At 40.9% G+C, this 22843-nt stretch overlaps 2 protein-coding genes across 2 annotated transcripts; both read right to left on the minus strand.

Moving 5' to 3' along the window:
- Window positions 1–6034: 6034 nt before the first annotated feature.
- Window positions 6035–7394, minus strand: LOC118564003 (alpha-(1,3)-fucosyltransferase 7-like). Its single transcript, XM_036140685.1, has one exon. The coding sequence runs from the start codon at window positions 7392–7394 to the stop codon at window positions 6357–6359; it is 1038 nt and encodes a 345-aa protein (XP_035996578.1). The 3' UTR covers window positions 6035–6356.
- A 10414-nt stretch (window positions 7395–17808) lies between these two features.
- Window positions 17809–20161, minus strand: LOC118563839 (alpha-(1,3)-fucosyltransferase 7-like). Its single transcript, XM_036139763.1, has 2 exons — window positions 20141–20161; window positions 17809–19019 (listed from the first exon to the last, which is right to left on the minus strand). Exon 2 carries the CDS (start codon window positions 18996–18998, stop codon window positions 17958–17960), a length of 1041 nt encoding a protein of 346 aa, XP_035995656.1. The 5' UTR covers window positions 18999–19019; window positions 20141–20161; the 3' UTR covers window positions 17809–17957.
- Window positions 20162–22843: the final 2682 nt, after the last annotated feature.

A 22843-nucleotide genomic window follows, 5' to 3' on the forward strand; every position in this document is an offset into this window, starting at 1 on the left:
TTAAAAAAAGCAAATATTAGCAGTAAAAAAAATCACTTCAGCACATATTGTGTTGTAATGTAATTTATTCAAAAGGGATAATGGGTATTGATGGCCATAACATAGCTGACAGAATTGGCCAAAAGGCTACCTTACAACAGAATCAAACCTTTTATAAAGCACTTTAACAGGCCACAAGTCAACCAAAGTGCTGCAGAGGAGAATAAAAGTAGTCCCTGGGTCGGATGTAAACAATACTTGAGAAACGACAGACATGAGTTAAAAGTGAACAAAATAGGTTTCCTTCCCATTAATACTCAGCCTTACATGATAATTTCATGTAAGGCTGTGTGGCGCAAGATCCTGTAAAACGGCAAACAAATTGTATTAAAAAACAGTAGCGCAGGCTTACTGTATCTTCGAAGAATGAGGCAATAATGGAAAGAAAAAGAGTAAGGCTTTAAAAGCTTTTATTTTTGAAGAGACTTTTAAAAAAAATAGTTTTTTTTTTACCCTTGTCATGTTTGGTGGTGACAAACTGATGAAACAGCGATAGACGGGGAGGTGGTGCTGCTGAAACCTACAGTATGGTGACATGACTGAACTGATGAGGTGAAGTCTGTCGGAAATCAGGAAGCTATTTTAACTTCAGAGACGACAACTAAGTTCTCCTTTCATGAAGCCATGGGGACATGATCTCAGAGTTGTGTGTTTTTTTTAAAAGAGCAGCTATTCTTACCTGCAGTAGGTAACTCTTGGAAGCCGTGGCTCTTAACTGCTTGCATGGTTGCATTCTATATCTACATCCATCTCTATTTTATATATATTTTTTACCTGTTCAGCACCTTTTTGGAAGCCTATGCAGCAATATGTACAGCGAGTGCTGTCGGCTGGGTTGTCTTCCAGCCAGCAGCACATGCAGAGATTATAATTCCCTGTTGTAACAAAGCATGACTTAAAAGGGGAACGTAAGGTGGCAGATCGGACTTTTCTGTGCTTCATAGTCTTTATCTACATTCCCTAACTGAACCCTTTTAGGGTGCCTGCTGCTGCCCAATAATCTGGGAAGGGTCCATTTATATACTATCTGCAGCTTAATTTTCACAGTAACTAAGATTATCCACAACAGCAAAACATTTTAAGTGAGTTGCAAAACTTGCCATAAGAGTACACAAAATTCCCACCAAGCTCTGACCATGTAACAAAATGGGAAAGGGAACAATGATTTCCCAAAAGAAAATGATGAGTTCTAAAGAAGTAGAATTTTATTTCATGGGACTATGCATGTTAAAATCAATATGTTTTTTTCAGGGGTTTTGAAACAGTTGTGGACTGGGGAACAGGGGAGCTGCAAAGCTCAACAAGTTGCACCAAGAAAGTTTTACGTAAAAACCACAAGGCCTGCCTTTCTGATCTAGTTACAAAGCCATTTCCTTCTACAGACAAACATCGCTCAGCAGTAAACATTTCAATATTTTCATGCAATATATTGTACTTTTTTTTATAACGTTTCATTTTGAATTTACAACTTGTTGCATTAGAGCTGAGTTTGAGTTTGTTTGATTTGAAAGCATAAATGAGACACATGGCATCTGCATACTGTTACCACACGGAGAGTGGTAATGCGGTACCGCGCACGTGACGTCACCGTCTCAAGAGCAACGCCCCTTTTGCCGCTTAGGTAGGGCATACAGGAGAGAAAGCACGGATAACCCAGCTATTACAAGCGCAACAGAACCAGCGATCTGACCGACTTTACAGCCGTTAAACTTTCCCAAGACGATGTCCCAGGCACACGGATTACTGGTCGCACTGTCGAAGAACACACCAACCTTCAGCTCAAACGATGGCTTGAGGTTCGAGGGCTTAAAAAAACTGGAAAACTGGCCGAGTTGATCGAACGGTAAGCTTTGTTTTTTTTTCCTGCGCGGCGATCATGGCAGTGTCGGCCGTTTTTTTTTTGTTGTTGTTTGCAATCACCGTCCAGGAATGGGTATATGTTTAATGTTTGTCTCATTTGAAATGTTTTTGAGTAAGCTATCCTGGTAGCAGGCTATCATGTTAGCGCCTGCTACCATGATAGCCTATATGCTGTCATGGTAGCAGGCGCTACTTTATTAACATGTAGGCCACCAAAATACTCTTACCTTGACTTGATGTCGCTGGAATTGGGTCAGGATGTTCTTCGGTTGTGCCCTTTCCTCCGACAAAATGCTTGCTACATATGTACTTGAATTTGGTAACTTTTTCCGGGTTGAACTGTTGTGTAGGCCGACCGCCCCGGTCCCAGCGTACACATTTCTCCTTGGCAGTCTTGAAGAAAACATCCTTCATATGCGGCCGATCAGCGTAACTCGAGTCGCTGTTGCACGTTCCATAGCAACAATGTTTAAAAACCATGGTCTTAGATTTGGAAAAAGCAGTCGTTTACCGAGTAAAACCTAGGCTAACGCACGTCTCTTTTAAAGCAAAGCAGCGGCGGGTTTCAAAAGTTTGCCCCACTGCGTACCACGTGATGTGACGTCATTGTGACGTTGTGTTTCTAAAAATAGCTCGCGCGCGGTACCGCATTGTGGGTAAGCTAGGGCACTTACTGTAATCACGCTAAGTAGTCTTTGTGATCTTTACTTTCCTTCTTCTTGTTTGAGTCAGCTCAGTGTCTTGAGCTGAACACGGTTTGCAGGCTGGCAAAGCTTTAAATGTCAAAGGATCTATTCATAACTTAGGCTGGTACAGAGCTCAGCTGTCAGTATCATCACTCAAATCCCTTTGTTTCATCATATCACCAATTTTCCTCCATTAGCTTCCAGTTCAATTCAAAATCATTGAACCATTGATAATCTTTGGGATGTGCCGGAGAAGGCTTTGCGCAGGGGTAGACTACCATCATCAATGCAAGATATTGGGGGAAAAAGCAATGCAACACAGGGAGAAAATAAATGTGACATTGCAGAAGCTTATCAAAACAATGCCACAGCGAAGCCATACCATAATCAAAGCTAAAGGCAGTCCAATGAAATGACAGGGTGTGAACTTTTTTCTTTGGTGGCAAATTTTTATTTGGCCTGGCAGTGTAAATGTAGCCTCGTAAGACCATCCTGATCTCGCGAGCTTTCAAGGTTTCACTCGCAGATCAGTCTGGCTACTTTCCGTTAAGGAAAATTTGGAGCCGTTCACCAAACGAACGTCCAATCAGCGTTGGCTTTGAGGCGGGTTGAGGTGTGACGCAACGAGAAGCGCGACAGTTCAGTCTAAAGAACATGGCGGCTTCAGCCGATGAAACTAGCGTTAGCGTGGCTATCGCGCAAGTTTTATCCGAATTACAGAGTATTTCTTTGCTGAGCTAACGAGCCTTTACCTGCAGCAGCAAGAGTAGCTTGGCTTGTGGTTGTGTTTTCGTCGTCGTTCTGTTACGAGTGACGACGAATCTGATTGGTTTATTTGGCCCGTCTATCACCAACATAGGCCAATCAGCTAACCAGTATTTTCGCCCCTTCCCAAAATTACTTCAACGGAAGGTTTCCAGATGGATATGCGGAGCAAATCTATCTGGCGGAGTCAGGTAAGTGTAAATGTGCCTTTTCTGAAAGGCCCCAGAGGCTGCAGCACCACTAAGACAGAGGCATCACACCAAGTAGATCCCCAAACAAGTCAGGGACAAAGTGGTTGAGAAGTACAAGTCAGGGTGGGGTTATAGGAAAATATCTAAATATTTGATGTCCCCCCAGAGGACGATCAGATCTATCATCTTTAAATGAAAAGCATTTGCAAACCTGCCAAGAGACGGCTGCCCACCAGAACTTACAGACCAGGCATGGATGGTATTAATCACAGAGGAAGCACAGAGACCAAAGGTAAGCAGCTGTAGAGCTTCACAGCAGAGACCAGAGGATCTGTAAATAGGACCACAACAAGCCATACACTCAATAGAGCTGGACTTTATGGGAGAGAGGCCAGAAAAAAATCCATTATGTATTGTTAAAAACAAGAAGGCATGTTCTCAATCAACAAGAGGGATCATATTTCTCCAATTTTAGCTTCCCTTCATTGGCTTCCTGTTAAATCAAGAATATAATTAAAATTCTCCTTCTCAGGTATAAAGCCCTTAATAATCAACCTCCATCATATATCAGAGCTCTGATTACCCCGTATGTTCCTAACATAGCACTTCGCTCTCAGACTGCAGGTCTGCTGGTGGTTCCTAGAGTCTCTAAAAGTAGAATGGGAGGCAGATCCTTTAGCTATCAGGCTCCTCTCCTGTGGAACCAACTCCCAATTTTGGTCCGTGAGGCAGACACCCTGTCTACTTTTAAGACTAATCTTAAAACTATCCTTTTTGACAAAGCTTATAGTTAGAGTGGCTCATGTTACCTTGAGCTACCTCTATAGTTATGCTGCTATAGGCTTAGGCTGCTGGAGGACATCAGGGTCTATTTTTCTCACTCTGCTGAGTTCTCCCACTGCGTTGCTTGATTTCATCCTTTACTTTTTTGTTCTGTCATTTATAAATAAAAATGGAATTGAATTCAAAGTTCTAAATTTGCCCATAGGCATGTGGGTGACTCCCTAAAAGTATAGAGGAAGGTGCTCTGGTCAGATGAGACTAATATATAATATAGGAAAGTGCTCTGTCTGGGGAAAACCAACATATCTCTTCACCCAAAGAATATCAGCCCCACTGTGAAAAATGTTGGCACTATGCCCCAGTTCCACTTGTCCCTGATGGCCGCACACTGCACGACTCCACTCCCTTTCAAATGTTTCAGGAGCAGTTTTTGTTAGGGCCAGCCCGGGTTCCAGCAGCTCTGCTGAGGAGTAAGTCCAATACGAGCTGACTGAGGAGTTTTGAGTGAAAGGCCTTCTTTTCAGTGGTTGGCCGTGGGGCAAGGAGTGAGAAGGTTTTCTCCTAGGTAGGACTTCCAGAAAAACTGAAGAGCAACGGTATTAATATCAAGGATCACTATGAAGCGAGTGGGTCGAACCGAGATAGAATTTTATTATTTTTAAACCTTGAACCGCGCTTGAAGGGTAAAAAAAGAAGAAGGACACTTCAGCTTTCTATACCCAGGCGAGCTGTATTAGATCCGTGGATTTATCGAGGCTCTCATTTTATACTAAATGCAGTTAAGTGTTGTCTCTGAAGTGTCCATCCATCCACATCACTGTCTGCCTCTCCCTGCTGTCGGCCCGTCTTTCTGCATAAAGCACCGGTGGGGAGCAGAGAGGTGCTTTCTCAGTGGCCGTTGAAAGGAGCTCAAGCCCAGGAGGCGTTTCCCTCTAGGCGGGTTGAATCACTAAAGTTGGCCAAAATAATCCGAGTGGGAAGGGTGTTGAGAAGAACCAGGCATTGGGAAAGTGATCCGAATCAAGGTAAAACCTGTCAGTCTGTCTGTGGTTTGAGATCACCTTCCAGCAGGACGAAGACCCGAAGAATACTGTTAAAGCAGCAGTTTCCCGACTGTGGTCCACAAATACCTCAGTTCTACATGTTGTAGGTGCCTCCTTGCTGCCACATACCTGACTTATGGATGGTTAAGAGGCTTCTGTAGCACCTCATGGCTGCATGCAATCATTTGAATCAGGTGTGCTGAAACATAGACACATCTAAAACATGTAGGACTGGCGTACTTGAGGACCAGGGTTGGGAACCACTGTGCTAAAGCAACCCTCAAGTAGTTTAAAGAGAAGCATTTAACAGTTATGAACATGGAAGATTTTAGTTATTTTATCCAATTTATTGAGTGTTTCACAATGAAAAAATAATACAGGCGTGTTTGTAAATGAAAGGGGGTCTCAAAACCACCTCCCAGTAAAGTCCCATAACCAATCGCAGGTGACATAAACTCTGCCCACAAACATTGATCAGACCAATCGTGTCTTAAGCAAACTCCGCCCGCATCTAACAAAGTACCCTAGGGACTGCATAGACCCCTGCACTTGAACTTTCAAGTAATCCATTTTAACTGCAGGCTTTGCTGTGGGGCAGGGGTAATTTTGTATGTTTTTTTTTTAAATGAATTTCACGTTGGCCATTTTATTTTTTTAAAGGATTTTATTTTTTGACTATAAATAAAAACTAGCAGAGCTAACACAGTGCACGTCTTAAACATGGTGGATTTGCTCAACTTTCTACTTCACTCTCACATATGCTCATGTAAACGTCAATATGATGCTGCTTAGTCACTCGCTTTCACAGGCTACAGTTGCTCCCCTTTTTTCAAAATGGTGATTCTGATCTGAATACCGACATCGATGTACTGTATTCATAGTAAATATGGAAAACTTCACGGACTGAACAGAAACGAGGTTATGATATAAATATGGTCATGTCTCAAGTAACCAGCAAAACGAATAAACACAAATAATCATGGCTGAGATTAAGCATTCTTGTCCCAGGCCTCTAGATCAGAATAAACCTTGTACTGAGGTAATTTGTTGTACTGTAAACAGATCTTGCACATTGATTCCCTCCAGTCTCCATGAACCTTCACTTTCCAGTGTTTTTTCCAGTTAAAATATTCCTCGTATTGCTTCCTGTCCTCTGCAAGTCTTTGAAGGTACTCTCCCAGCTTTTGAACTGATGCAAATTCATCGACATGGATAAAAGAATGATTTGGAGCCACAGCGTTGTAGTCACTTATCGAGGGCCCCAGTACAACAGGCACAGCACCTCCTTGGTAAGCATTCTTCCACAGCTTCTCTGTAATATAATCCTTTGCCACTGAGTTCTCAAACGCCAAATAAAAGTAGCAACGAGAGATTGTTGGTAAGAGATCGTCAGAGGAGAGCGGCTTTTGACTCCAACGCCCATAAACATCCACAGGAACTATGGCTTTCAGCTCGTTGTACACTTGGGTCCGTTTGTGGTGGTTCATATAGTTGCTGACCACCCAACAGACCAGAGAGGTCTTATTCATGTGGCTGTCCTCCAGGTTACCTTCGGGCTCCGCAGGTAGAAGCTGCCCATAAGGTGTGGTCACATCAGCATCCCTCCTGTAGGATATGGTCATGTTGAAGATGTTTGCAAACTTCTGCAAGTTTCCGTTATGAGCAGGAGACTCCAGGGACATCCAGGCCCACCTCTGGCCATGTGGTCGTTGGAGGTCGGTGGGCAGTTTCTGACTTCCCTGTATCAGTTCTCTGTTGTGGAACACCACCACATCAGCTGAGGGGAACGAGGAATGCTGGTCCACCAGTCTACAGCTTGGTATTTTGTAGAGGTCCCAGCACACATCCCCTGTTAGGGAGAGCGTACCCCCGAAAGGCCAGTACCAGATTAGGATGGTCACGTTAGTGCTGCTTGAATAATTGAAAGAAGGGAATTCTGCTCCTCGCGTCCAACCATAGTAGAAGAGAAGAAGCAAAACAAACAGGGTGCAGAAGAGGATTTGGTTCTTTATGGATTTGACGTCCATCTTTTTAGCGCCGTCACTTTCCTTTTATGAAAAATAATCCCAGATTTTAGATCTGAAAGGGTACCATGAGAAACCATGAGAAACTCTCCATACATCTCAGACGTTTTTCAAATTTTTTCACTTTACAACCACAAACTGCAATGTTTTTTTTTTTTTTTCATGGATCTCTGATATGTAACAAGCACAAAACTGTGAAGTACATGAAATAGCAGAAATGGTTTTTAAAACTCCTGAAAAACAAAGCTTATGAATATTTTTCGCGTGGCGATGTATGTAGGGGAGACCGGGGCCAGTTGTCACACGGGTAAGTTGTCACATTGCAATTATCTTCTCCATCAGAGGGTGCTACCAAAAAGTGGAATACTAGTTTTCTTCCTTTGCATGGTCAGGTTTCACGGACTGAGTGAGAAGAGGACAAGACATTGTAAATTGAAATGAGCACCAATTGACCATTTTCCACTACCCAAAGTAAAAAATATGCACTCTATATTTTTTTAAATAACCTTCATTCAGAATAAAAATTCTAGCAGTTATACATATGGACTTGTTAAAGTAGATATTAGGGCATCCAGTCATAGCTCAGTCATTGTTCTGATTTAGCCTAACATTAAGATAGAGCTAGCATTAGCAAACATGGTCATTTGGGGCAACTTGTCACAGTCCTTTTGGGGTAAGTTGTCACATGTAATAACTTACCCCAAAATGATAATTTTCAAAAATAATTTAAATCAATACATCCTAATAAAAATGTTACATTATTTTTACAGAAAAAAGAGCGATTTAAAAGAGAGGACAAAGTGAGAGAGAAGATGGTCAGGAGTTATAAAAGAAAAACAGAGCATGGCCGTGCAGCACCTGACGTGATGTTGAGGGCAGTCAGGCAGGTGACCCTATAGGTCACAAGTCGAACAGGAGTATAGCGATGGACATTAATGTCAATTACCGTACTTTGGCGTGATACTGTAAAACCTTTACACCAGCGGAAATTCAGGGTCAGACAGCTATCAATCAATGTTTCATAATATTTCCTTTTTATTTAATGTTATTTCATATGATGCATAAGCTATGCTATACATAAGCTATGCCAAAACTGCAACTCAGATGAGGAGTCTGACTCGTGAGATTTTCTTCTGTTCTTTTGTTTGTATTCAAAGTTGAAGTGTCAGTTTTGTAATGCACGTTGCATATTATTTCATGTTATTTCATAACTAGTAAAGATGAGTTATTGTCATTTATTCACTTAACATTAAAAAATAACAACAAAATTCATTTTGCCCTTACTTTATTGGTTGCAAAACCCCGTGTGACATCTTACCCCATATAATGTGACCCCTTGGAGGGGCAACTTGTCACATGGTGACAAGCTCCATTAGATCGCTTATAACTCTGCACAGGAATAAGATATGAAATATACCCGAATACTAAATATATACCTGAGACTTTGGTCTTTCATCTGGTACATATGTTTTTTATATATGGTGTTTTGATTCCAATATTTATGTATGAGTATAAAAAGTGTGACAACTAGCCCCGGTCTCTTCTACTTTAAAAGAACATATTACAATAATGCATAATTTCTAACCCTGAAAAATGTATTTCAGTCACCAGTATGCTCAGTTAAATAAAATACATTTAAAAGTTTTACCAGTTATTCAGATACCCTCTAAGCACCAGGAAAAGAATAGATAATAATTTGACGTAATAAATATTCAAAAGACACCCAGAAGCAGAAATATCAGTAAAATCTATATGTAAAGAGGGATTTCATAAATAACTCCTACCGGTGTCGACTTGTTTGTCCTTTTAACTTCAGATGGTAAGTAGAAACCGAGGTGGAAATCGTCTCTCTCTACAACCTTGGGCACACTAAAACTCTTTGGTGACTGACTCACAAGGAGGAAATGGCTGGTTTGAAAGTAGAAAAAAAGGGCTGGCTCAATTGTTTAAATGCACTTGATACTGTTATGTTTTTACATGTAGTTAATAGAGGTTTGCAAAGATGTTCCTATAGTTATATCAATTTTGAACTTGAGGTGATGACACTTTTTTGTATGAGCACACACTGGCTGGTTTCTAATTACCTCATAGAAGAAACTAAGCTAACCAAGAAGGCTGCTGAAGTGTTTGAGAGAGTGCACTTGTGTATGTAAAGTATGCTTGTAAAGCACAGCTTGTTAGCCTTTTGTTTGCAATTTAGAGACTTTTTGCATATGTTGCAAAAAGTATGCTTTTTACAACATATGCAAAAAGCCTACTACTTAGATTATATGTGGTATTTGAAGTTTAAATACAAGATGCAATGACTTGTGTTTGTCACCCAACAGTTTATTCTAAGTTCAGACCAATAAGGAGAGGTAGTTTATGTAAATCGCTATAAAATGTTATTATCCTCCTGCATGTCCATTTGTCCTACAGTGACACCTTGTGGTCTGTTATGCTTTTCTGTGTGTGTGTGTGTGTGTGTGTGTGTGTGTGTGTGTGTGTGATGCTGCACTTCCTGTTTCTTCTCCAAACACAAGGTGACAGCGTCAGATCCTAAAGGAATCAGGAGGATATCTTTAAACCAGTGCCGTTGTTCATTTACTCAAATAAAAACCTACTTGTTTAGTGTTGCTTTTGAATGTTAATTTTCTACTTAAACTGTTGTAGTTAAGAAACATCATCAGATTCAGTTTGCCCTCCAACTTATCTTGGACCTGCTGCTACTATTCCACTGCAACAGTGAATACTTATGAAAAGTGAAGTTTTTGGTTATTTTGTCCTATTTGTTGTTTGCTTCTCAATGAAAAAAAAATACATCTTTGTTGTTGGCATGTTCTGAAAATGAAATAGAGCAAACTTTCAAACAATTTTCATTTGAATTTTAGGTGATGAGTCAACAAAACATGAAATATGTTAGAGGTGAGTTAAATACTTTTCCAAGACACTGTATGTTTGTTTTTACTGCTTAATATATTTATTGAACTTTTACAAAACAAAAGAAAACCCACTCACCCCAAAACAACAAACGTGGATTAACCCCGTCACTTTATTTATTAATTTATTTGTGTGTCCGTTCTGGCAACATAGCATTAAGAATTGATGTCTTAATGACAAAAAGAGCCCAATATTTTACAAGTGGAGCCTTACTGCTTTCACTATAGTGCTCCACTTGATTTATATATGCAAGAAGCTTTGTTAGATTTTATGCTGGGACTATTTCATTTTCAATGGACACAGAAACAGGAAGGTAGAAGAGGAAAAAAGGAGAGAAACAGATGAGACAAAATGCTAAAAGGGAAAAGGGTGAAAGAGAAAGAAGAGAGGAAAGGGAGAGAGCAATATAACATCCTCTGAGTCTGCTTCTACTCCTGCAAAGATAGATATAAAAAAGAACCCCAAAACCAAATGATAAAGTATTATAGGTACAAACAACCAATGCCTTGATACCATCACTGAAGAATATACAGTATTATTTAATACAAAATGTATAAAGTGACAGCTAAAGATAATACTAGGGATGTTCTGTATAGAAGTGAATCTGTAAAGGCCTGTAGGTGTTTGTGAGTGTGCACTTGTGTATGTAAGTTTATCCATAAGAAAAATGCTCAATAGTGGTTGTGAGGAGCCAAAGACCCGCCCCTCAGAGCACTGAGGCAGAAGCCAGGGGAACCAGAACCCCAGATGCCCGAAGGGACCCCCCGAGCAAAGGTGCCCAAAAGGGACCAACACAGGGAAAGCTGGCTGCATTCCCAGGGAAGAGCAGAGAGGAGCCCCGGGAAACCCCCGCCCCCATCAGGCACAACGCCAAAACCCCCACGAGCCACAAGAACGAGTCCGTGGGCTCTGCCGGCAGCCAACTACGGCAGAGCAGATCCAGCCATGGGCCCAGAGACCCGAGGCCCAAGGATGCTCTGCCCTGGCAGGGCCCCCGACAGAGCCAAAGCACCCAGCCCCGGACATCAAGGGCCACCAATGCGCCAGCAGGTCAAGGCGCCAGCCAACGGAGGAGAGCAGGTCGGGCGGAGGGGGGAATATGGGCTCCACACTTAGTGGAGACCTGAGATGACCACCACAACCCGACCTATATGGTCCATTCTCCAGTCCTAACCCCCAACCACGATCCCTGCCCAAACGACCCATGAGCCCAACCAAATGGAAATGGGGCCAACGTGATCTGAATGGGCCAACCAACCAGAGCCCACCCCACAAACCCTGAGGTTCTACCTCCCCAACACAATGTCCCCCATATCTAGGCCCTACCATCATATTTCAGGGGAGGTCAAAAGTGTCAGACCCAGCCACAGCCGACCTCCGGGACCCAATGCCCATCCCCAGCCCAGACTCTGACCAGGTTGCCCGCTACTCCGGATGGCAATCAAAGAACAGGGGTGTGAGAAAGACCCTGAGCCTGCCTCTGCTTAACCAAATGTCATGCTGTTGGATGTTGTTCTCAAGTAAGCTTAAAACTGGGAGGGCCAAAGAGGGGGTGCCCGGCGCAGTCCAACCCCCCTCCGGAAGGTAGCAGGTGCTAGCGACCCCATGCACCCTACCCAGAACCCTCAATGTCTAAATGCGAATGGGGGCAGAGGACCCCCCACCCCCCCACCAAGGAAAGAAACATTTAATTAAGCCCACCCCAACCCTAACATTTAAACAACTCCCACACCACATAAGTCGATAGACACCCATGCTGGGCCAAGGACCCCAAAGTCTCACCCGAGTGGGGGCCACAGACCCTGGCACCAAACCCACTACAGGCACCCCCAGACCCCCAAGACCCAGGCACCCCCCAAATCAGCCACCATGCCCCACAGGACTCATCTAACAGTCCCCCCCCCCCCCCCCACTGCCACTAAGTGATGGAGCTGATCACAAGAGCCCAGAGAGACTGATCTGATCTCGGGGCAGATGCTGGCTCAAGACTAATGTGATCCAACAAAAGATCTCCATACTGATTGATACTGAGAATGTTTTTACTTTTCCAATTCACGAGGATAGTTTTCTAACCCTGTCACTTTAAAGGCACACATTGAAAATGTAAACAAGCAAAAAAGAAACATGGAAAAGTTATACTCAACTATACTTACAGAATCATTTATTAAATTAAATGAAATAAATATGTCAGTAAACGACCTACTCCAAAACTAATGTCAAAGAAAATAAAAAATGGTTTCCAAACTTTATAAAATTTCTTCTTAGCACCCTTCATCACATACCTAATTTTGTTTTTGCAATTTAATTTGGACGAAACATCTTTTATCCAATGTAATACCGTGGGTGGGGCAGCTTCCTTCCATCTCAAAAGATGAGACAACGAGCCAGCAGAGTTAAAACACTAACTGTGCAACCTTCACACCTTTGTTTGAAGGTGTGAAGGTTGGCCTGAAATCTAGGAATAGTGATGGACTCAGACCTGAACCTCCAAAAGCATCTAAAGACAGTTACAAGGCCGGCTTTCTATCACCTGAAGAACATTTCTAGGATTAAAGGACTGATGTCTCAGCAGGATCTGGAAAAACTAATCCATGCGTTTATTTTTAGTCGAATAGATTACTGCAACGGTGTTTTTACAGGTTTGCCTAAAAAGTGGATCAGACAGCTGCAGCTGATCCAGAATGCTGCTGCCCGCGTCCTCACCAACACTAAGAAAGTAGAACACATAACCCCAATTCTAAAGTCACTACACTGGCTCCCTGTATCTCAGAGAATAGACTTTAAAATACTTCTGTTAGTCTATAAATCCCTAAATGGCTTAGCACCTACATACATTACAGACTTGTTATCAGTGTATCAACCATCCAGACCACTAAGGTCTTCTGGCTCCAGCCTACTCTGCATACCTAGAACCAGAACTAAACAAGGAGAAGCAGCATTTAGTTCCTATGCTCCACTTATCTGGAACAAACTTCCAGAAAATTGTAAAGGTGCGGAAGCCTGAGTTCCTTTAAATCAAGATTAAAAACACATTTGTTTAGGATTGCCTTCAACTGTTCTAGTTAACTGAATCACCACTTTTTTGTTCTAATTTCTATCTACATTTTATTCCCACTTGCTTTTATTCTGTTTTAATTTGCTATATTTTAATCATGTAAAGCACTTTGCATTGTCCCTGTACTGTATTGTGCTATATAAATAAATTTGCCTTGCCTTGCCTTGCCTTGCCTTTGTTTCTAGCTGGATCAAAAGATATAAGCTCATCAATAATGTTGCAGGGAGGCCTAACAGGAGACCCCGGAGTGGATGACCAAAAAAAGTGTCTCGCTTGTAAATATCAAAAGAAATGGGAAACTGGTAAAACATACTTCTCAGACAGCATAGCAAAAAAGGCAAATGTGCCTTCAATAAAAAAGTCTTTGAACTGTTTTAGACCTCTGCTTACCATACACGTAAAGTAGCATCCTGCAAAGGAGGGAAACTATTATAGGACTGAATTGGACAAGGAAAGCTCACGTTGCAGCCAAAAGTATTTCCTGAATTGTGAATAAAATTCAGAGACTTGTAAACTTTCCGATGAGTGCTTGTAAAATTAAAAGAAAGAGATAATGATGCTCCAATCAAAGCAGACGGTGACCCTGAAATGCAAATGGTACAAAAATAGGGAGACATTGAAATAAGTAAAGACATTTAAGGAGCACTGACATTTTAATTCCATTAACTCCTCCAATCAAAGAAAGAGGAAGAACCAACCACTTTGTTAAGTCATGCTGAACCTGAATCGATAATTTACTGAAATTGTTCTTTAAGAGGTCCTTGTAATTCTTTGTTACACTAGCCCCTTTTCCAGTGCAAGCGCCAAGATTTAAAGCCCCAGGCTCTGGTTTCCCAGGGAGACCTGGCTTTTATGTTTAAAAGCATAAAAGCCTGGGGCTTTTATGTTTGATGCTTTTCCATCAGCTTATGGCTGTTTTATGTAAAACTTAGATTGCCATGTGTTATAAGAATTATTATTCTGAAGTCACAATGGCCTCACACCACTTGGACAGAGGAGGCCTGGAGACAAGATGTCTGTATATAAGATCCACTGTTGCTGAGTGCAAGGCTGATTGCTGCGTAGATACTGTGCAGCATGGTGATTGTCTAGGATAGACTGTCTTTGTTATGTCTCAAGCCAAGGCCACTCTGCAGTAATAGGGGGAGCCGAAAAATGAGACAGGCAGAGACAGGGCAGACGCAGACTGCAGCGGGACCGTGGGGTGCGATTACTTTCCATCTATGTGATCTCTGCTCTGTTTCTCAATAAAAGTGCTGGAACTTTATCGCCACCGTCTCCTCATTTAGTAAAGATGGGAACTCAGTTATTTTGTTTAGAATTTCATCCACACCATGGCAAATTCAAAACTTGCAAGACCGAAGGTGATTCAGAGAGCAACACTGAAATGCTGATTCATCCAAATGGCATACCAGACTCTCTGGATGAACTTCTCAGCAAGGTGAGAGATACCTTTGGTTTGAAGCTCAGCATCACACTGCAATACATGGACAAAGATTTTGGTAATGATGCCTTCATCTCAGCTTAACTTCAGACCTTGGGGATTCAGGAACAATCAAGGTGATCGAACAGGACCCCACTCAACCTTTAGTTGAGGTCAATGATAGTGTCGCTCTGACAACAGCAGTTATTTGGCCTCAAAGGACACTGTAGGCCTCCCCTTTGTTCATCGCGAACAAAACAATGGCCAGCCGACTTTCTCACTCCCTTATTATTTGATATGACACTGAGTGTCAGCTACAAAAGGGGAATTCTGTGAATAAAGCAGACAACGAAAATCTGACAGTCATCTCCCGAATGAGGATTGACATCCTACATATATGGCTTTAACAAGGTTTTGCATTCTTTGTGGTTAAGAAAATGTCGCATAGTAATATGTCATATAAATATTCACATCAAGTTTCATCATGAGGTTTAAGCTATTTCATGTGACGACATAAGCATGTTACTGACTTCACCGTACCCCGTCTACGGTGAAACACCCTCGGTGGACCCAGCTCTTTTTACCCAGTCAGGCAACCCCCACTTACTTATTACCTTGAATGTAGGACGCATAAAACAGACAAGTATACTTTTAGTTATATTTTATCTACGTAAAGACAGAGAAACAGTTGCAGACACATCAGCGCTGATGGGCTCTTGATCGGCAAGAAGCCCCGTTTGCTCATCACACAAACATTATATAGGGATCTAGGTACACACCCATGCAAGGGCTGTACACATCCAAACTGTGACATCAGTAGAGATACTGTGTCACCTCTGGGGTGGAATCTGATAGATATGTGCCAATCTTTTGGGTCAGTGCTATCTAAGTGTGCCATGCAGTTCTGGGATAAACAGCTTGTTCCACTTGACCTCGTTGATATCCTTACAGACCCCCTGATGATGTGCCAAAATGGCACATCACCAAAGATGATCAACCAGTGGAACGACAGCTCTCAGGCTGTCCCTCTCCCAGAACAGCTTGTGATTCTGTCCACTCCAAGCAATCCAAGCACGTCAGCTTCTGGCTTCCAGAGTCCATCCATCCGTGATCTCCATGGCAGTCGATAGTGCGGCTCAGACTCTGGGGTCACACGATCTCTGCTGGTGTGCCCGAAAGGCACATCATAAAAAAAACAGCCCAGTTGTCCGTTAGCCCCCCTGACGATGTGCCCCAAATGCACATCACAACGAAAACAGTTCCAAGAATGGGGCCGGACAAACTTCAATGAAACATCTTAGCATCAATCAGCATGAATACTTCATAATTCAGCCTTTTTTAGTCAAGACCACAGTTCAAGCATTTTATCTACAATTTAGGGTTCAACTATTTGAGCTAGGCCTGTTTTAGGTTCCTATGCGCACATTATTTTAAGTTTACTTTAGACTAGGTAAGCTAAGACTGTTCATTAACCAAGGCCACATTAGTCTATTCTACCTCCACCTCAAGAAACCTCCTACTTGGTCCTCCACTCCCCATTCCCATGGACAAACATCCATCACTTTCAAACCTCACAAATCCAAGAGTACCAGTAGGGGGCGGCACAGGGCGGGCTGTGTCTTCAGCAGAAAAAACCCATCTCTCTAAGAAATGGTAAAAAACTGATGGAGCCCAGTGTAGGGGAATTCCACTCTGGGCCAATCTGAGCGAGTAGACCCCCTGTATTGAATCTAAAAATTAGCCTTACAGAGTAATTATGGATCTGTGGTACCCATCAGATCCTGGCTCTCTATATAACAAAGCAAAAAGATTGCAATAACTGTAGGTCTTGGTGTGTGTGTCTGTAACAGAGAGTTTTCGTTTTCACCATAACAATCAACTTAATGCAACATCACAGTATAAACATCATAACAGATAAAATCAAACATGGAAGTCAGTGGAAAAAAGAAAAGAGAAAAAATCAGTTTCTTTAGTCTGTACGTCAATAACGCAAGTAAAAAAACGTCAAGCCAGTCTGAGCATGTGGCAGGCATGAATCTATTCGCGCATAAGTGATCAGCTCAGGGTTCTCAGGCAATTGCTCCTGAAAAGCAGGACATTACTGATAACTTTATTAGTAATATGTCCTGATTCCACAATATATTCATAAATACTCGCAACCCTACTATGGAAAAAAGCAATATCCCTTGTAAAGTTTCGAATGAAATGTCTAGTATGCTTGATGGATAATCATTTGTGCAAAACTGTTCATGAATTTGTGATGTTTTCACAATAAATTTTTAAATGTTTCTTTAATGCAGTGGAGATTAATTTTTTTTAGGCAACTTGAATTTCTGATTACCATGAAAGTCTTTTATGTCTATTAGAACAAACAATTTAACACACTAAAACAAACATATATGATTATTTAAATTCAAGCTGTTTTTAAAATAAAGTGAGTGATAATGAATATTTGGATAATTAAGGTTTTTTTTATTTGGAAAAATGTAAAACCTTGAGTTGACTTTCTAGAAAATGAAGTTAAATTGAATTCTTTATTTGACTGAAATTATTTAAGTTGAACAAACTTAAGAAATAAATTTGGATGAACTCACTTCAATTACTTGTTACAAATTGAAGCAATTAATTTAAGTTGGAGTTAGGACGGTGAACAATTATAAACAGTAAAATTTTCTTTTATTTTGTCCTTTGTGTTGTTTTCTTCTCTAGGAAAAGGTGATGCAATTTCAGTTGTAGGCATGTTCTTTAAATAAAATGGTAAAAAGTCTCACACAATCTATTTTAATTCCAGGTTTTGAGGCAGCAAATTGTAAAATGCCAAGGGGGGTAAATACTTTTGCAAGGCAAACATGTTTTCTTTTTTAAATTCTTATTGGTCATATTAAGTGCATTCATGAAGGATTTAATTTTCTGATTTGTATAAAATGAAACTAGGATGGCAACGCTAACATTGTGTGCCCTTAAAACAGTATAAGCCACAACACAAGGCTGCTTTGTAGGGCGCTTTCCCTGGAAAAAGTTTTAATAATGATGATTCTGATTTGAATATTGATTTAAATGTGTTGTATTCACAGCAATCATGGAAAACTACAAAGACTGAACTGAAAACGAGGTTATGATACAAATGTGGTCAAGTGTCAAGCAACCAGCAAAACAATCATGACTGAGATTAAGCATTCTTGTCCCAGGCCTCTAGATCAGAATAAACCTTGTGCTGAGGTAAATTGTTGTACTGTAAACAGATCTTGCACATATATTCCCTCCAGTCTCCATGAACCTTCACTTTCCAGTGTTTTTTCCAGTTAAAATATTCCTCGTATTGCTTCCTGTCCTCTGCAAGTCTTTGAAGGTACTCTCCCAGCTTTTGAACTGATGCAAATTCATCGACATGGATAAAAGAATGATTTGGAGCCACAACGTTGTAGTCACTTATCGGGGGTCCGAGTACAATGGGTACAGCACCTCCTTTGTAAGCATTATACCACAGCTTCTCTGTAATATAATCCTTTGCCACTGAGTTCTCAAAGGCCAAATAAAAGTAGCAGCGAGAAATTGTTGGTAAGAGATCATCAGAGGAGAGCGGCTTTTGACTCCAACGCCCGTAAACATCCACAGGAACTATGGCTTTCAGCTCGTTGTACACTTGGGTCCGTTTGTGGTGGTTCATATAGTTGCTGACCACCCAACAGACCAGAGAGGTCTTATTCATGTGGCTGTCCTCCAGGTTACCTTCGGGCTCCGCAGGTAGAAGCTGCCCATAAGGTGTGGTCACATCAGCATCCCTCCGGTAGGATATAGTCATGTTGAAGATGTTTGCAAACTTCTGCAAGTTTCCGTTATGAGCAGGAGACTCCAGGGACATCCAGGCCCACCTCTGGCCCTGTGGTCGTGGGAGGTCGGTGGGCAGTTTCTGACTTCCCTCTATCAGTTCTCTGTTGTGGAACACCACCACATCAGCTGAGGGGAACGAGGAATGCTGGTCCACCAGTCTACAGCTTGGTATTTTGTAGAGGTCCCAGCACACATCCCCCGTTAGGGAGAGTGTATCCCCGAAAGGCCAGTACCAGATTAGGATTGTCACGTTCCAAGTGCTGTTTGAATAATAGAAAATGGGGAATTCTGCTCTTTTCATCCAACCACAGTAGAAGAGAAGAAGCAAAACAAACAGGGTGCAGTAGAGGATTTGGTTCTTTATGGATCTGACGTCCATCTTTTTAGCGCCGTCACTCTCCTGTTATGAAAAAGAATCCCAGATTTTAGATCTAAAAGGGTACGATGAGAAACCATGAGAAACTCTCCATACATCTCAGATGTGTTCACATTTTTTGCAACCCCAAACTTTAATGTTTGTTCTAGTTTATTTCAAAAATGTTTTGCAGATTCAATGTGATATATAAGAAATGGATAAGAAATGTGGGAGTAACAATAGCCAAAACATAGAGTTATGCACTGCAAATGTTATGAAAAAACACAGCCAATCTAATCTAAAGTAAATTCTAAAGCAACAGAGTATGAATTTATAAGAAAGGCTTAAATAAAAGTAAAAACATACAACCAAAGTATTGCATGAATGTTAAATACAAGAAAAAGGAATGTTTTTTTTAAAACTGCTCAAAACCTAAATTGTAAAAAATATGTGGTAAGAGTTTCTATTCAGTCTGTCTGGAAAAAATGCTTTTTCATTGCTTTCACATCCTTTTACCCTGATACTTCTCAAAATACCCAGCATATCTCACTTTTATCTGAAATCCCGATTAGGAAATAAAGTCTTTATGGCCGTTTCTTCTCTAATTTCTAAGAAACCTCTGATGTCTTTACAGTACACATTGTATAAATGCAGTTACACTAAGATTAATCGAGAAACTATTTACAAACTAGGTAACTGATTTTATTTAGAATTGTCTGAGGAAATGGGGCCAAATTATACATGCAAGTCACAATTTTAAGATATAACTATAGTTTGGGGAAAATCCTTCGAAATAACAAAAATAGTGTGTGTTGGTCTAACAGAAAATTTGAAGAAAATTTAATTTTTGTCAATACATGACTAAATGGGAGACAGTTCATGTTCAAGCGGCATGAATGTTTTTTTGCATTGCAGTGTGTATACTTTAAAAGAACATATTACAATTATGCTTCATTTGCTAAACCTGCAAAATGTATTTCAGTCACCAATCTGTCCAGTTAAATATAATACATTTAAAGGTTTTACTAGTTATTCAGATCCCTTCTAAAAAAACAGGAAAAGAATACATAAGAGTTTAAGGTGATATATGTTCAAAAGACACCAAAAGTAAAAACAAATATCAGTAAAATCAACGTGTAACGGAGGATTTCAAAAATAACTCCTACCGGTGTCGACTTGTAAATCTTTTTAACTCCAGATGGTAAGTAGAAACCGAGGTGGAAATCGTGACTCTCTACAACTTTGGCCACACTAAAATTTATTGGTGACGCACTCACAAGGAGGAAATGGCAGGTTTGAAAGTAACAAAACGGGCTGGCTCAATCTGTTAAATGGAGTCGATACGTTATATTGATGTGGCATTCTTTTCTGACAAGAAGCAGCATGTAAAGCTGAGAAAACATGACTCTGACTCACAGTTTATCAGCACTGGTTCCCCCCAGGGCTGTGTTCTTTCTCCTCTGCTCTTCTCCCTGTACACCAACAGCTGCACCTCCAGTCACCAGTCTGTCAAGCTCCTGAAGTTCGCGGACGACACCGCTATCATCGGACTCATTTCTGATGGTGACGAGTCCGTCTACAGGTGGGAGGCTGACCATCTGGTGATCTGGTGCTGGGAGAACAACCTGGAGCTCAATGCTGTAAACACAGTGGAGATGGTTGTGGACTTCAGGAAGAACTCAGCCCCAGCTACCCCCATCACCCTCTGTGACTCCACCATTGACACTGTGAAGTCTTTCCACTTCCTGGGAACTATCATCTCCCAGGACCTAAAGTGGGAGCTGAACATCAACTCCCTCACCAAGAAAGCCCAGCAGAGGATGTACTTCCTGCGGCAGCTGAAGAAATTCAACCTGCCAAGGACAATGATGGTGCAGTTCTACTCCTCCATCATTGAGTCCATCCTCACCTCCTCCATCACCATCTGGTACGCTGGTGCCACCGTTAAGGACAAGGGCAGACTGCAGCGTGTCATCCGGTCTGCAGAGAAGGTGATTGGCTGCAATCTTTCATCTCTCCAGGACCTGTACGCTTCCAGGACTCTGAGGCGTACAGGGAAGATTGTGGCTGATCCCTCGCACCCCAGTCACAGACTATTTCAGACACTTCCCTCTGGCAGGAGGCTGCGGTCCATCAGGACCAAAACCTCACGCCACAAGAACAGTTTTTTCCCCATCTGCTACCGGTCTTATGAACAAGACCAAGAGCCGCCCGTGAAACTGGACACTGTCTCTCTCCCCGGTTCAGGACTTACAAGCTTCTGCGTTACATTAACGCACAGTTTACTGAGTGTATATAGCCTTTGTATATATATATATATATATATATATATATATATATATATATATATATATATATATATATATATATATATATATATATATATATATATATATATATATATATAAATTTTAGCTTATTGTATTTTTTTTTTTTCTGCACCATCAACACTTAATCAAATTCCTGCCAAGTGCAAACCTACTTGGCGATTAAACTTGATTCTGATTGTGATTCTATATGTTGATATGTTATGTGTTTACATTTAGTTAATAGCAATTTGCAAAGAAGTTCCTGTATATATATATATATATATATATATATATATATATATATAATTACATATATATTAAATATATACTTTGATGGCACTTCTTAATATGAGCACAGATTAGATCAGATCAGAAATATCAATAAAAAAATGTAAGCTACCCAAAATTCCTGCTGATGTAGGAGTGTTTCAAAACATGCCTTTAAATAACAGCCTGTTATCTTTTATTACACAATCCAGAGACAGCTGGGAACTTAATACAACATATGAAAAATGAGAATACCGGTGCTGTGCTTGGGAGAGATTGTTTGCTCTAATTTCTTTGAGGTAATTAGCATCCTGTGAACAACAGGCAACACCCCCTCAAATCAAATCTGCCAAAAGGCAAAAGCTTTGTAAACAACCAATCACCATTTGATATGAAATTACTGGTGTCAGGTTTCCGTCTCACATGGGATGACCAGTTTCAGCGATAGAAATTTGGCCCAAACTTTTCAGTGGAGTCCTCAGTCACACATGCCCCCATTTTCTTTCATTCCACCCCTTCTTACACTAAGCGCTAAGCTCTGAAGGGCAAACCATAGCATCTGTTGTCACTCGCCTACACATTTAGCATCAGTTTTGTAGAATCCTCGTGCAAAATTAACGCTTAACATTATTGTTCTGCTGAAAACACTACATGGCTTCTGGCTCAACGTTCCGTTAAAAAAGGCCGGGGGGTGGTGGTGGGGTTTTGGCTTGGCAACCTGCTGAAAAACAGAGAGAAAGAGGTGGGAGAGAAACAAATACAAACACTGACAGAGAATTTAAAGGCATTTTTAGTGTTTTTCAGATTAGACCATTTCACAACATTTGTTTCATTTAAAGTCTTAATTATCTTGATGTTAAAGCCCGAAGAACAAAAGAAAAAGCATGACCACAGACATATTTCTGGACAATGTCAAGTAACTCTCACAATAAAGTGTTGAAAATAAAAACAAACACAAAACAAACAAAATTCACTTTTATATAATTATTTCATCCTGGCCAAAAGTTTATTCTGTGTAGGAAGTCACTTTTAGTCAAGGACTTTTTTTGCAAGCATACTTCAGCAGTTAAGGAATCATTTAGCTAAGTGATTAACCTTACAAGCATTCTACATTATACAGAAAGCTAAAATAATGCTCTATTAAATAAAGCAGCATATAAAAAAAATACAATGGCTATACGACTTTATTAGCATAATAATAATAGGCTGCTTGTTAACATGAACTACCCAAAGTAGGTTTCAGCTTTGAAAACAAAGAGCTACCTGAAAGTCTGGTGAGGAAAACTGATATTG

Source organism: Fundulus heteroclitus, chromosome 8, assembly GCF_011125445.2.
Source record: "Fundulus heteroclitus isolate FHET01 chromosome 8, MU-UCD_Fhet_4.1, whole genome shotgun sequence".
NCBI lineage: Eukaryota > Metazoa > Chordata > Actinopteri > Cyprinodontiformes > Fundulidae > Fundulus > Fundulus heteroclitus.